We start from the raw sequence: 15,762 nt of genomic DNA, 5'->3' as shown, positions 1-15,762 counted from the left end.
GTGATTGTTTTTATTTCACTGTGTTAAATGTCTTGTTTTGATTAAGATCACTGCTATTTTCAGTAGTTGTTAGTGTGGAAGACAAAAATGATAAAACAATGCTTAATATCAAAGATAAATTACTGAAGCAGCTCTAAAGAAGCTTTCCCTATCCAGTTGTTGTTTTCATTTACCCACCACATAAAAGCAGTAGTAAAAGGTAATGCAAAGAGTGTCTGGGGAGACATTATTTGTGGAAAACAAAAGAAAAAAAAGGAAATATTTCTCAGTGGTATAAAATGTATTTGGTATGAGACAGAAATAAAACCCATGTAGGCACCAAAGTTTGAATAAAATTGTATTTCTGTCGTTTTTCTAACCCTTTGTGATGCCACACGAAAGATCTATTATACAAAGACCATAACTGTACATTTTATGACTTCTAGCTTAAAACATCAAGAGATGCGGTGAACATTACGTCTCAGGTGCCAGCACTTACGTCTAAGATCTCTAAAGTAGATGGTCTGTCTGTTGGGGTTGAGCAGCTGGATTACGGAGTCGTCGTTGTTCTTCACTCTGCAGCTGATGGTGGCTGTTTCTCCCTCGATCACAGACACATTGTCAGTCGCCAGGTTCTGACTCTCAACTACACAACACAAGCAGAAAAGCCAGAAGGGGAAATTAAATTTAAAATGGAAAGCAAACATCCCTTACTGGATATTTAGAGTCTATTAAATATTTATATTTCTTACAACAGGGAGTACATGTCAACACATGCAGTAAAGATACGAGAATAGGCTGTGTAGATAGTCTGTTTGCAGCCATGCCTAATCCTTTTATTATAAGAGCCATGTGCAGTGTTTGTCACTATTGATCTCCCCAGCTCAGAGTGGGCCCTGTGAGCTAGTGCCAGATGGGCTGTAAGCTCTGCTGCCCACGAAGATACAGAGAGAGGAGAGGGTAGGAAGAAAAAGAGACAAAGAACTAGTGTAAGAAAGTGGCAGGTAGTAGATATGGGTGGGGTGGAGGAAGTGAGAAAGAGAAGTGGGGGTTTGAACAGAGCAAGAGAGAACAGCTAGAGAAAAGAGATGGATGAGTAGAAGTGGATGCTGTTTATGGTTAAGCTTTATCAGAGCTCTCCATCTGAGGTTCCATGTGACCAGTGTGTGCTCAGTGTGTTTAACGGTTCTGTTCTGTCTCTCCAGGAATACAAGCAACCCAGTTGCTCTCTGCGCACTGGCATTGTTACTTCTGACAGACTCTGGACCTTGTCATTGTAACTTACACCCCACTAAACCCCAACACAAAAAGCCTGACCTCTGTTGAGAGAGCAAGAGAGAGAAAAAATAGACACAGAAAGAAAAATACAGAGAAAGAAAATGAAGGAATCAAAAGTGGTATAATGCTATATTTATCTGGCAGGAGTAAAAAATAAATAAATAAAAACAGAAATACATAAAAATAAAGCATACAGAGAATATGTTTTAATGCCTCAGATTCAGATTCAAAGCAGTAAAGTAAATTCTCAGCCCCCCCCCCCCCAAAAAAGAAAAAAACAAAATAAAAAAAAGAAAACATCAAAAGCACATTTGCATGCCCAGGTTGTCAGATACCTCTATTGCTTTCTGACATTTACAAAGTAGAGAGAAAAAAAACAAAAAGGCGGCTGCATTTTCAGATAGTGATAATGGGAATAGACAGCCAAACTAACATGATTCAAAATGAACTCTGTGAATGCAGCAAGCAATAAGAAATTAACCTCCTGCAGAGCAAAGCTCTTCAGACCTGTCTGATACAATGAACTACCCATTCCATTACACTCTGCCACCAGGGCTCAGGTTCAGGACAAAGGGAAGGTAAAAGGTAAAAAAAAAAAAAAAAAAAAAGGTAAAAAATGTGCAAACATTACACAATGCAACCAGTTACAGGTTTCCAGTAAATCCAGCATAGAATTTATTCCACATTAGATTTATTAGATGTAATTTTATGTTTGGGTTTAAACCAACAATAGACACTTTTTGTAGATTTAATGCCAAATACTACTGTTAAATTTTGAACCAAATTAATCTAAGTAATGGTGAGTCATCCATTGTAACAGCCACTAGAGGCAGATAGAGCGCAACATGACTTTGTAACTGAAGAATTAAGGGTCTCCTAACATCTATTACATAAAATCTTTTTCACATTCCCATTTCCAGAAATGAAATAAATTTATTTATTTATTTTTTTTTTTCATGTTAGTTTTCTTCAAACTATTTTGAAGATTTAACATGCTAATCTAATAAGCTTAGAGACATGATAGTTTGTTTTCCCAGCTTCTCATTATAAATCCAATTTGATCAAGTTTCACTTATGATAAAAAAAATCTGAATGTAAAGGAAAACAAATTACTGTCATGTATTTAGATCCAAAGTTAACAAAATGATTTTAGTACTTAAATTTTGGGTTTGGATTTAAGATACAGTTAAAATTACAGCAAGATTGTGCTGATGGCGTCAGAAAAAAAAAGTGAGTGAGACCTCTGATCTCAATGTTATGCAGTCATTGTGGGATCTGGTGAACAGACAGAATGCAGAGAGAAAGAAGAACTGAAGCTGTGGTGAGCACACACTGAAAAATGGCTTTCTTTTAGGGTGCAGAATCATCAAACCACTCTGATTTTCAATCAGTATCCTTTCTATGGGTTTCCAGGGAATTATGATTGCACAAAAAAGATATATTAGGCCTAAATAACAGCCTTCAGAGTTATATAATTATAACAAACAAGATATTTGCTACAGTCATATGATTTGCTCCTGTAAGGTCAGCAACATGGTCGATTACTGTGCTGGGAGCCACTGAATTATTGAACAACTTCATAAAAGAAATGATCTGTTTCTTTCTAGTGCATCTGCTTAATTTATTAAATAAAATAAAGTAGGTGAGGTAAAATTAATCAAGTGGACCCTTTGAAAGTTGTTTATAGTATATGCATGTCCACATGTGCAATCTTTACACATGTAAAACTGAAATGCATGAACATATAGACATCATTTAAAATTCCTCTCTACATGTAATAAATACTGCAGAGTGGTGCAAAAGTCAATATGAAAAGTTTTGATGTCTTTTTTTATTTTATTGCCGTAAAGTAAAACATTTGGCAGTCAAAACAGCCACACAGAGCAACCTCAAAGCAAGGTTATTCTGCTCCCAATCTGTTGGACTGAGAGAAAGGGAACGGAAAAGATAAATTCTCCATAAGGTTTAGCAGCCCCAAGCGAGGCTGGTCCCCCTCCAATATCCCAGCCTAGGCTCATCTCCAATTCAAAACACACATAAATAACATTGCTGTGATTAGCAATCCCATCAAAGTGAAAACAGGCCACTTTGTGGAACATGGAGGGTTTTCGCAATTGAAGTAAACATTTTCAATTGCCTCGGCATCCTGGTCATGATTGGGTGCAAATGAGGAAAGGCAGTCATTAATTTTGGGGGGTGGGTGTGGAAGGAGAGGGAGTGGGAGTGGGCAGAGGCATAGCACAGATGACTGGCTGATAAATTCACACACATTCCAGCAGCTGTCTGAGAGAGTAAAGTGCCTGTATCTCTACACATGGCTGCCCTCCTGTTCCTGCATCACAACATACTGAATGAAACAGTCTGAGGAAAATACAGACTTTCAAAAGTCTGTGCACTCTCTGAGGGGATGTACAATCTGGCATCAAATGTTGGGCATTGAGACACAGCTCATCAGCCATCCTCAAAATGCTAAATGACACCAGCCCCCAACCAATTTTAACAAAAGCTGACGAAATCAGGAAATATTAGTGGACTGGCTCCTCCATCAGGAATATAGAGACGGCCACCTTATGAATCAAGTTGGCTTCTTCTTTGAACTTTTTTCTCTTGTTTTCACATCAAAAGACATGAAAGGGGCAGCAAAAAGCAGGACAGCCAGCCCCCAATTCCTCTCCCTTGAGTCACCGCTGTCTACGGCAGCAGTCGTGTCCTTTCAAGGAACAACCAGACCATCATTAACAATAAAAGTTTCTTCCTCTCATTCTCTGATTCTGCTTTCCCCTCTTTATCTTTCTCAGTCATTAAATCCCGATCCTCATGATGAAATGCTGTTTTAAGGATGTTCACAGAGGGAAGGGTATAATTAGCCTCATACTTTTTCTCCTAGACACTTTGCATGGGAAGGTTTAAAATTTTTCATAACATCTAATTTGGCTGAAGATGAACACTCAAAGGAGCTCAGTGTAACTGCTATTATAATGATGCTGCACTACAAAAAAAGCTAAGAAAGACATTGAGCCAAACAAAATATTTTTATTTTATTATTTTTTATGTTAGTATATAGTATATTACAGTGATTGGATATGACTTTATAAAAGGATTTAAAAATAGTGTGTAACATTTGTAGTAATGGCTTAATAGATAGGAGAATGAAAAGTATGTTCACTTTTAAAGCTCAGCATCAAAGGATGTAGGAAATGGAGCTAAAATTTGCAATAGCAAAACAGACTGAAATACCTCATATACAGTCAGAAAAGTCAACACTGCAGAGCCCCGACTTAAAAAGCTGAACTGGGTAGGACTTTGCTCGTTTGGTTAGATGTCGCTCTTCTGGACATGAGCTTCATGTTCTCTTGTGTTTTATTAATTCTCCTTATAACAACTGATTTTTACTCATTAATATAACAAGAATTGGTCTAACTCTACCTCTATTAGCAGAACAGGATTTGAACATGAGTAGTCGGACTCAATTTGAGCTTTTTCCAAAACCAATATTTTCTACCCATTTCCACATAAGCAGTCTGTTAAAATCTTTCTGAGGAAGTGTGTGTGGAGAAATAATCAATACGGTTGCTGAAGCTTCACTCATTTTAAATCTACAAGGCTTACTTTAAAAGTTTGCCTGGAATTATTTAATGCAGTGGCACTGCTACCCCTCGCTTCACAACTACCAGCCTTGTTTGATGAGAATAGTGATTTTACTTCATGGAGCACAAGTGTTTCTGCTCTACCTCTGCCTTGACTGGTGAGTTTGTAACTGTTATTGAGTCCTTAACAAAAAGCAACAACAGTAAAAAGAAAAAAAAAAAAAAACGGGAATAAAATTACTAAATTTATTATTACTAATTTATATACTATATATATATATATATATATATATATATATATATAAATATCTACATATATATATAGATATATATATATACAGGAAGTCTGTGCTTCTATGAATTTTAAAACATGTGTTTAGGCATTTGCAATATTCAGAATATTTTTAGCTCAGACATTTCTCTTCCTTTATAAAGTATAAATGTACTGCAGCTGCACACTAATGGAAATGGTGGCTGTCATTTGTAGATTTTATTAGCCACAGGGAGTTAAATCCTAATTAATAATGCTTGTAATAATGTTTCTATCATGAGTGTTTTTTTTTTTTTTTTACTTTCACTCCAAAACTATATAAATAGAAACATATTTGCTATGTTATGATATTTTGTTGGTATGGAAGGTAACACTGGATTAGTTTACTGGGCTAAATTTTTGAAGTCAAAGACTCAATTGAGTCCACTTACTACATTTTTGCTTGTGAACATATGACTTCTAAATAGTTCAATTTTTAGAAGTAGAAATGTGACACAGCTATGGACCAGTTGAGATACAAAAATATAAGAGAAATTCAGATCTGCCTTTACTTGCAGCAAAATGATGTTTGAGAATTACAAAAAAAAACAAAAAACAGTGGATCAGTATGAGCGGATGGCTGTTTCCACCATCCTGAGAAGAAATACCAACATAGCCAGCCATTCATGTAAATATGCACAGATGAACAGACTGCGATAGACAGCCAATCAAGACAGACAGACCCACAGAAGCAAGCACATCCAAATGAACAGCAGGTAGCAAAAAGGAAAAAGTACCTGTCACAGTTTCAGCAGCTCCTGTTGCAGCGCAGGCGAGGATGAGAGCAGAAGAGAAGAAAACAGACAGGCGGTGAGCAGACAAGAGGCAAGCAGAGGGAAACTTTTTCATCATTTCTGAAAAGGAATGTTTAAATTCATTAAATTCAAGCCCCATATTACATTTGTGGAATTTCTCACCAATTAAGAAAAAGGCAAAGAGAATCATAAGTGAGCAAGTAAGTTAGTGCAAACCAACATAATGAACCATTTATCTTTCATTAGTTTTACTTGAATTTTACATTAATGAGGGAACAGGGAAATATGTGGATTTTGTTTTTCTCCCCTCATGTCCCTGATTGAGATTCCAGCCAGGCCCACTGTGGAGCAGTCACTGCCTAGAGACGCTCCCCTGGGACCTGCGGTGTATCCTGGAGAGGAAAGCACCCATTCGGAACGGTGCCCACCCAAACTGGCATCTCTCAGGGCATGGGATATTGGCGTGTTCCCAAGTCCCTGCGGCATTGCTCAGGGCCCATACCCTCGGGAGAGCTTCCATCATTCATTGTCTGCCATTCACAAACAGCCTCCCACCCACACATCCACATTTACACTCACTTCTTCTGTTGCCTTCTGCTGCACATCTACAGTTTTATAGCTCACAGGCTATATTTTATTATATTGACATTTCACACAGACTTTAGGGCTTCTTAACATTGTCTGTGAGCAATGGGAGCCTCAGTGTTAGGTGCACACTGTGTTGAAGTGACTGCTTGTCTCACTTGTCATTGCTGGTATAATAAGGGTGTAAGGTATGACACGTCCTTGTTCTGTTCTTTTGTGCATTTTCAACATGTCAGCAGCTTCATCTATACTAAAAAGCATGAGTGACAAATCTCATGCAATTGGGAACAAATTTTCAACATGGTCCAAACACCTGCTCCAATATCTCACTGGCTGAAGTCTCTGCTAAAGAGTCAGTCAAAACATTATTCCTATTACAGGAGAATTGAACATAATGATGCTTCTGGGTGATTTAAGCTAAAAAGAAAAGTTGATAGTCAGGCTTGAGCTTGAATGAGAGCAGCGTATGTGTTCCAGGCTAACCAGCCCTCAGGACAGCCCCATAATGAGGCTTTTGAGCTGCTTTAATTGCCAGGTAATTATAATGTTGTAGCAACATTATGTAAATGACTCATTATCATCTTGTATGTGTAGTCTATCTGCCCTCATTTTATGTTACTTTGTCAGAAGTGTAACCCAGAAAAATTGTATCATCTAGATATCAGGACACCTCATTGTTTTATCTTGTCAACCGAGACCTATATCTAAGCATGGAGACTTGAAATAGATTGTGGTGACACCTTCTCTAACCCCTCAATATGATCCACTTCCTGCTGGCGGCCTCTGAAGAAGCTATAAATGGCGCTGTGATGGTGGCAGTGGTGTTATGCCATGTCCCCCCCACACCCAATAAGTTCCTCTCCTCTGTACCTGCAGCACATTAGGTAGAAGTTATGAGATGCCAGCTTGCCTGTGATTAGATGTCATGGCTGTCGCTCCACTTAGACAGGACTGATAGATAGATTTCTGGGGAAATGTGTGTGATGGCATTTGTGCAAGTGCACCCATTGCACCAATCTGTCAATCTCATGGGATGAGAGCAGGCAGGCCAACCATCCACCAAATGATGTCTGTCCTTGCCTCCTCACCTCTTTTCCTTCTCATTCAAATCTCATCTTCTAGCTCTGCACAATGAAGAGCTGCATGTTCAGAAACAGAAAAAGCTCTTCATAGATGGTGATGTCACATTACCTGCAGGAAACCAGATTGTTGTGAACATTGAAAGGCAATATCTTTTGTACTTTGCCATTTGTGTTCAATTCGTGGCCACGCCATTGACAATGTTCACTGCTTGTTGCTGAGGCAGACTAAGATCTCAGGAGACAGGATGTCTGTGTGGTAAGAGTGGCACATAGCTCCTTTCTCTTCTTCACTACTGCTCAGTAAAAGCAGTGGGGTAACACTAATGAGGCAGCATTTCTACTCAGTACCAGACTGATGCCTTTGAATTAATGTTCTTTTCAGGTAAAAACATTCCCTTGCTTATTTATGCTCATGATCTGCAGTGTGTTGCATGTCAGTCTAGTGTGTGATAGTACTGCATAAGAGGACACAACGGAGGTGGATGTTGGAGCTCTGTGTTGTTACCCATAGAGACACCCACATTGGTTACCTTCATATCTGTTTGTGTGTGCATGCAGGGAAATAAAGTCTTATTGTGGGTATCCCACTGCGTTTTCATTTAATTAGAAGGGATCAGAGGTGGGTTCAAACTTTTTCTCTTCAATCGGATGGAGACGTGAGCTCCTGCAGAGTGGACCCAATAAACATGGGTAACTTTTACAGATCAGTTCAGTTTCACAAAAGAAACCAATCAAAGAGTTTCAGCTTTTCCCAGAAAGAGGAAAAAAAAATACTGTCCAGCACCTTCAGATACTCTTTGTTGTCAGGGATAATCATTTTCAAATTCACAAATGCCCATCAGTAGTTTCACTAGTTGTATTGTAAAAGATAATTCCTTATGACAATTGACTTAAATGCCAAACTAAAGCTGAAATAACACCTTTATCAACTGATCAACAGAAATTAATTAGCAGCTAATCTAGTAATTATGGTTTCAATAGGTAATGCTAATCTGTTTTAGCAGCAATGGCTCAGGGAGCTTTTGCTGGTTGTCGCACCCCCTAAATTTAAGGACATTGAAACTGAAGCACCGAATCTCTTTGACACAACTGCCATGAAATCCACTCACTGCTTTGAACCATTTAATGTGTTCAAATGAGCAACAGCTGGCTATATATGTAAATGGTAAATGGTCTTATATACGTATACTTACTTATTCCTACATACTTGTATAGCGCTTTTATCCAAAGTGCTTTACATGTATGTCACATTCACCCATTCACACACACATTCACACACTGATGGCGGAAGCGGCCATGCAAGGCGCTCAACCACGACCCATCAGAAGCAATTAGGGGTTCTGTGTCTTGCTCCATGTTGGCATTTGCAGTCGATTTGAAGCGTCAAACTGTTTATTAGTCACGTTAGTGACTGCGTTTCCATATTCCTGCCTCCATATGGGTTCCTCTCAGCTTTTCCTGTAAAAAACCACCCTTAAAAAGTCAGTGGACAGTTTATTTAGCATCTGTATGGGCTTTTGTTCTCCATGTTGACCTCAACACTGTGGGTTGTGCTGTGTCTTTCTGGATTTGCCTTTTTAGTTTTGTGTTGTGATGAAATAGATAAGGCACCTTTAAACAAGTGGTCATTATACCTGTACTGAGAAGTATCTGTTGAAATCCGTAGTTGTACAATTGTATTTGCACCCTGATGTATGTCTTACTTGTACATAATATTAAATAGAATATCACTGAATTTTTAATCATTTGTTGCAAAAATACTGTCTGAGAAGGAACTTTTCATCTATAAAAACCAAGCCAAGCCATTTTTTTAACAAATAACTGGTAAAAAAAATATTAAGAAAATACTTCTATACCTCTTGAAATGGATCTGTGATGAAAGTTGTGGTGGTTGAAAACAAAGCACGTAAAAAGCTAAACTAAGACCTTGGGTCTGGAATCAGATGAGATTACTAAATATTTTTTAATGAAATCATAAACATTGCTAAAACATCTTCATTCATCAGTGAAGACTGCAAACTATATAAGATCAAGAATGTACACACCTGAATGTTTGTTGTCAACTGCATACAGAAAAAGAAGCTGTTCTTAGTATTTTAAAATATATTCTAAATAACAGCATAAAAATCTACTGCTTTCTCTTTACAGAATTAACCCACTTCTTTTATTATCAGCACTCAGATGCTGCTTAATCCAGCCCAACCAGCCAGTAAAAGATCAGAAAACACTCACCTGTAAACATGAGTAGGAATACTAAGATTAATTCTCCCCAGAGTCAGCTGAGACATAATAATCAGGTAGGCTTACAGGAGATGCAAAGCGTGTTTCAGCTTGATAAACTAACAAAAAGGAGATTTTGCAAATATGCCCACAAAGATGGGTAGTTGCACTCTGTTCATATGGTCTGCTGTATACACGTCCAATATGTGGCTGCTATGAAAATGCTAGCAGGACATATGCAGCTGAAAGGCCCTTTTACTTTGTGAGATTAATGGGAAATCCTTAAAAAAATCCTGGCAGATAAATAGCAGATATTAATTTTGGTGCCCTGCCTCCTTTTAATACAGTCTTATGAGCATCTGCAGTCGCACGCGTGAGCACACACACACACACACAAAGGATTAAGTTAATAAAAGACTAAATTTGGGATATGTCAGATTTAAAAATGCCTTTGAAAATAACCCAAAAAAAAGGTGCGCAATCTCATCCGACTGGGTTCTGTCATTCACAGCACAAGAAAAGTCTCCGCAGTAGACAAAAAAGCAGGAAAAAAAAAAAATAAAAAGTCAACGGAAAACAACAGCCATGCTTTAATGACAACTCTGCACAGCTCAGGTAGTTTTCATCTATCGGAGTCGTGTCAAGAAAAAGAAAAACAGCTTTAACACATTTCTGAGGACTGTAGATGCCAGACAGCTGCTCCACACATGATAGGTGCCTAGCTCTCCCTGTTATGCAAATAAAACAGGAAAAAATAAAAGTGAAATAGAGGCAGCAGTTGCTTAAGACTCGTGACACATCCATCACAAGATAATGTGATGAAACAACACTATTCTGCTAGGCAGGACGTCTCAAATCAACGTAAAATGAGGCAGGAAGAGCGTAATAGTGACACAAGATTAAGACATGCTGATTGTGACAAATGCGATAACTGTAAAGGTCTATAAATCACCAAGCAACTGCTTTTTGCCGGGAGGTACACTGATTTCCCTTTTTCCAACCAGGCACAATGATCCACTCTGTTATGTTAACAAGAGTGGTTGACTGAGTATGGACTAAAGTGCAGCAGCAGCAGGGATGAGATTCCTTCTTAAAGCCAAGGCAAAGCTTAACCTCTGGCAAAGTGACACGTTACATCTCATTCACATTGTGTATTTCGGGTGATGCTGCAACTTTTTTTGTATTTTCCTCCTCGGAGGCAGAAGGCAGCCTGGCCTCAGTTTTAAAAAGAAAGTTGTGAGGGGAACTCTACGTTTGTTACCACGGGAGAGAAACCAATGCTCTGATTCAGCTGAGATCAAAACACACGCATCGTGTTTCGAATCAAAGACCCCAAAGAGTCTTGAAGGAAAAATCTTTGCTATTCTGGTAACACCCTAATGCCTCACCTATAGTGCGGTCTCTTGCCAGGAAAATTCACATGAGAAATGCTTAGGGGTGTGAACTTGATTGTGTGCTTTCTAACATGTCTGCCAGCATATCTGCTTACTCACTAGGAATGTGCATACATCTGCACAAGAATCTCTTTATTTGTGTGTGTGTGTGTGTGTGTGTGTGTGTGTGTGTGTGTGTGTGTGTGTGTGTGTGTGTGTGTGTGTGTGTGTGTGTGAATGTGAGGGGTAATTAGGACATTAGGAGAAGCTTCTGACAGGCTTGTCATCACCACAGCCTGCCCAGCAGAGAGGAGGTGGTCAGAGGGGTAAGTGGAGGTGCACCAGGGTCAAGAGACAGCTGCTGCACCACCACTCACTGTCTGGAAGCTCTCAGAGAATATTAAACCACTGGGGCCTCTGCCAACTCACTCCCTTGTTTATGGAATACACAAAGCCTTTCCACAATGTAGCAGCGGCTAATTTATGCCACTGTTATAAAAGTGCTATTGTTTTTATCCTGAAACATGAGAACATAAACAGAAAAGGAGCTAAATAAATGGTGATGGCATTGAGGTAATTGAGGTTATTTTGTAAATCTGTGGATTTGCTATGCGATGACTGTTGTTCTCATTTTTGTGTTCACACTTTTTTTTTTTCGATGATGATAAATCTGTGTGGTCTCACACCTCCTGTGTATCTGTCTCCAGCAGAGAGGCTCCATTGTTACAATATGAGACATATTAAATACACTGCTCAAGGCTGATGACCTTAGTAATGACATACCATTAATTGTATAGATGGATTATTATCATCACAAGAACAACATGGCTTCTCTCCAGCATGACTCTACAAAACACCTGTGCCCATTCTCTGGCTGCCTCTGCTCATATACTCATAATCACTTCTATCAGCCCAAAACGTTAACTGCATCCTGGGACACTAAACATATCTATTTGTTTGCAGTTGTAATGTCTTTTGTGTGCCTCAATCAGGCACCTGTCAGACACACACCTGCTACCTCACAGCTAAGAAAAAAGGCAGAGGGAAGGCCTTTTGTTTCCTCACAGAGTTTATAATCAGCACGTTGTTTCCAATCTTCCTTCTTCATTTTTCAATTTCCCATTTCCCTTTTCTCAGTCAAATCACTGCTATCAATCAGGTATGTGTTTGAGAGAGGGGGAAGTTCCTTGATGGAACCATCTCCAGCCCTAGGCCTCATTAGTCAGAGACTGCAAGAGAAATGTGTGTGTCTGTGAGTGTGAGTAGCATGTGTGGACGTGGGTGATAAAAATGAATTCTGGAAGAGTGTGTCTGTCAATATGAGGCCATTTAGCATTTCCTATTCCATCCAAATGATACACAGCACATATTACACTCTCTATTTGAGTTCCTCTAAATGGACACTCAGCCCAGTAAGTTCTATTATAGTTTGCTCTTTCCCTCCTCTGTGCTTACTGATATCATGCTAGGAGATGACCCATACAAGATGACCCGTAACATCTCAAAACAGTTTCTGTGCAACCATGACAACATTGTCTCCTTATCAGCAGTGAAAACATCTCAGAAATGAATGTAGCAAACCGATGTGGCAGTCAATACCAATCAAACCATAACAGCTGCATGGGCACAAGCTATATTGATTAACTTGACAAGTGAAGCTCGAAGTGTATTGATATCCTTGAAGAGAGTCAACTAAGTCGCTTTGATAGTGCTGAACACACCATCACAGCAGAAACAGAACAAACTCCTCTGTTAACATTCATGAGGCACAAATTAGGCAACAAATACAAACAGTGAATAAAGGATGAGCTAACACAACGAGACCAGATTTTTGCCAACGTGGCAATATGTTCAATGTTTTACCGAGAGTATTGATTATAAAAGAGATCTATTTGAAGTGGCCAGACAAAATGGCAACTATAGTAAATTCACAGTGGCAGGGTAATATACGGCTTCACTGCTTTCATTTATTCACAGCTTGACATTTCCTCCCTTCCACAGAGTGTGCTCTAACTGTGTGCCAATGGCCACATCATTTAGACCGGACCCGCATGAATATTTAACATTAGTGCCTGGCTCGTAGCTCACAGAAAATGAATTATTTTTAGTGGGCTTTTCAGTAGCACCGTGAAAAACTCTCACTCTGGTGATGAATCGCTGGAGAGTTTATGTTGTATTAAGCAGGCAAAACAAATGGCTATCAATCATTTGAAGCTTTCCATGCTTGCCAGCTATGCATCTCTACCCCCTTTAAGAGATTTGGTTGGTTTTCAGCTGCCAGCCTTGGGGAAAGAAAAGGGTCAACCTTGAGTTCATTGTGTTTGTTGTGTCTCTGGAAGAGGAAGGCGTACTGAGACCTAATGCAGTTGTAGGTACATGTAAAAAAAAAAGTGCAGATATAGTTGTTGAACTACTAAAAAATGTTTTTTTTTAATCAATTTATTCATCTTTAAAAAGCCATTTAACTTTAAATCACTGCAAATTGACTTAAATTGACTTAGTGTTGCCTCCTCTTCTCTGGCTGGCAAATCCTCTCATCCTCTCTTGAGGTTATTCAATGCTTGCAGATCCAAATGCAGCCAGTGATCAGATTATATTTGATGTTTGAACTATCTAACCCCTTAACTGTCATGATCTCGGTTTATGTTCTTGGTTCATGTGTTTGTTTTTTGGTTTTTCTTCTTGGTTTTTGGTGTTCTGTGCTTTTTTGGTTTCTGCTCGTTAGTTCACCTGGTCTGATTATTCATTAACATCACCTGTGTCTAGTTTGTCTTTCTGTTTATATTTAAGTCCATGGTCTTCAGTTCCTCCCGGTGAGTTCATTGCTTGCTGTTGTGTTCTGTTTTGTTGTTAGTCATGTTCCATGCCATGGTTGATTACTTCTTGCATCTTAGTTAATGCCATGTCGAAGTTTTTGCCAGTCGAGCCCTTTGTTTTGTAAGCTAAGTTTTATGACATTAAAACCTTTTAACCTGCATTTCATCTGCCTCCTGTGTCTTCTGCCTGCATGTGGGTCCACACCACAGCCCCACGTGAAATTAAACCTCTTCCCACTATTCCACTGTTGAGAGTACAAACTAATGTACTGTAGCAAAACATTGATGTAGAAACAATGTAGAAAATAAGGCAAATAAAGCTGATTTCTTTAGTTTAAAATGTCCAGAAGACCTCCAAAAGACCTTTGTTTTTAATGCAATTGTATATGGTCACATTAATAATGTATTGTCCTCAGTTCTTACATAGAAAAGTATATTCCTACAAAAAACTTTACAACTGCAAGTGTAAAACACATTCGACAACCATGGTATGTGTTTCTGTGCTTGTCCATAACATTAAAGTTAGAAATCATCACTCAAAGGTTAAAAAATAATGTATATGCAGTTTAGCATTTTTATTCAAACTAGTTTGAAATCTCAGGTAGTTTCAAGCTCTTTTGCATGACTTTTATTTCCTTTTATTTCCTTTTTCTTTTCTTGGCCAGCGACACGCTTGAAAAAAAAGTTTGGATTTGAATTACCATTTGTGCACAACAGCTGTATGAATGTGGCCCAGTATGACACTGGTTTTACAGAGAGACTAAAACTGAAAGTCGAGGCTGTTCCAACACTAAAAGGGCATAAATGTCATGCTCGAGTGAAACTATTCCAGATGTCTGTATTGTGTTGGTACTGGGTGATTTTACACATTTTTGTGCAAATATGTATACACAGTGTTAGAGAAGGTAGCTAATAGTATTAACAAATTCAATGAAAAATGTCCATTTGTTGCTACAACCACTCTGAAAAATTTATTTAATTAATTACTTACGTAAGCTGCCATAGTTTGCATTTACTTTACTTCACATACTGTGTACAAAGTAAAGCCATTAGCAACTTTTTCTACTTCTTCTTCTAGGCAGGTAGTTTCTCCTTCAGTTGGCATTTGTCAACTTCCCACATCTTATTCTATTAACATGGAAGTATGCAGAAAAAAAATACACATAAGTGAGGAACTGAAAGACCTAATACTGCATAAGATGTTGCACAACTACAGCTAATGATCATATTTACTTAACAAAGACGTCCTGTTGTAATCTTTTTTTGTGGCGACTTAATGTCCTATTCACCTTCATCCTCTGATTATGTATACCTCTGGATTTATGGTGCTAAGTGTGTATTGAAATCTTCTGTAAGGGAACTTACGTGCACTACTCTGTGTATGCCAATTTACCTTGTACATTATTGTCAATTTTATTGCAGCAAGCTGTGCGCTTACTAAAGATGATTGCAGATGACAGTTGTAGTGCTAGCTACCTCATTTTGCTAATATTCATTTTTGGACACTCTGACTACTTAAATAATATTGAAGATGTTAAATGAACAGTCATAAACACCAACTCCAAGGCATGTATAATGCTAGGATATTAAACCAGCATGTAAACCCAATTGGCTGAAATCCTGTCCCTCCCCTCCTGCTATTTAACCATTTAACCAAGGCATTCATGACTAAAAAATATTAAGTCTTTTTCACTCTAAACAGCTCAGCTTTCAGGGGTTTACAATCCCTATACTCATACTATCCACAAAGCTGTACTTATCAATGCAAAAGCACCAT

General features: G+C 38.5%; 1 protein-coding gene across 3 annotated transcripts in view; it reads right to left on the bottom strand.

Annotated features, from left to right (window-relative positions):
* cadm1b (cell adhesion molecule 1b) overlaps nucleotides 1-15,762 on the bottom strand; it is a 162,052-nt gene that overhangs the window by 40,438 nt on the left and 105,852 nt on the right. For 2 of the 3 annotated variants that reach the window (XM_041994316.1, XM_041994319.1), the window contains exons 2-3: nucleotides 5,892-5,912; nucleotides 479-625 (exon numbers count right to left, since the gene is read on the bottom strand). In XM_041994316.1, coding sequence (XP_041850250.1) covers nucleotides 479-625; nucleotides 5,892-5,912 — 168 coding nt within the window. The remainder of the gene's footprint in view (nucleotides 1-478; nucleotides 626-5,891; nucleotides 5,913-15,762) is intronic. The other variant, XM_041994317.1, reaches the window with a different exon arrangement.

This window comes from Melanotaenia boesemani, chromosome 9, assembly GCF_017639745.1.
Source record: "Melanotaenia boesemani isolate fMelBoe1 chromosome 9, fMelBoe1.pri, whole genome shotgun sequence".
NCBI lineage: Eukaryota > Metazoa > Chordata > Actinopteri > Atheriniformes > Melanotaeniidae > Melanotaenia > Melanotaenia boesemani.
The sequence above is the reverse complement of the archived record's forward strand: the minus strand, read 5'-3'. Positions and strand labels throughout refer to the sequence as shown.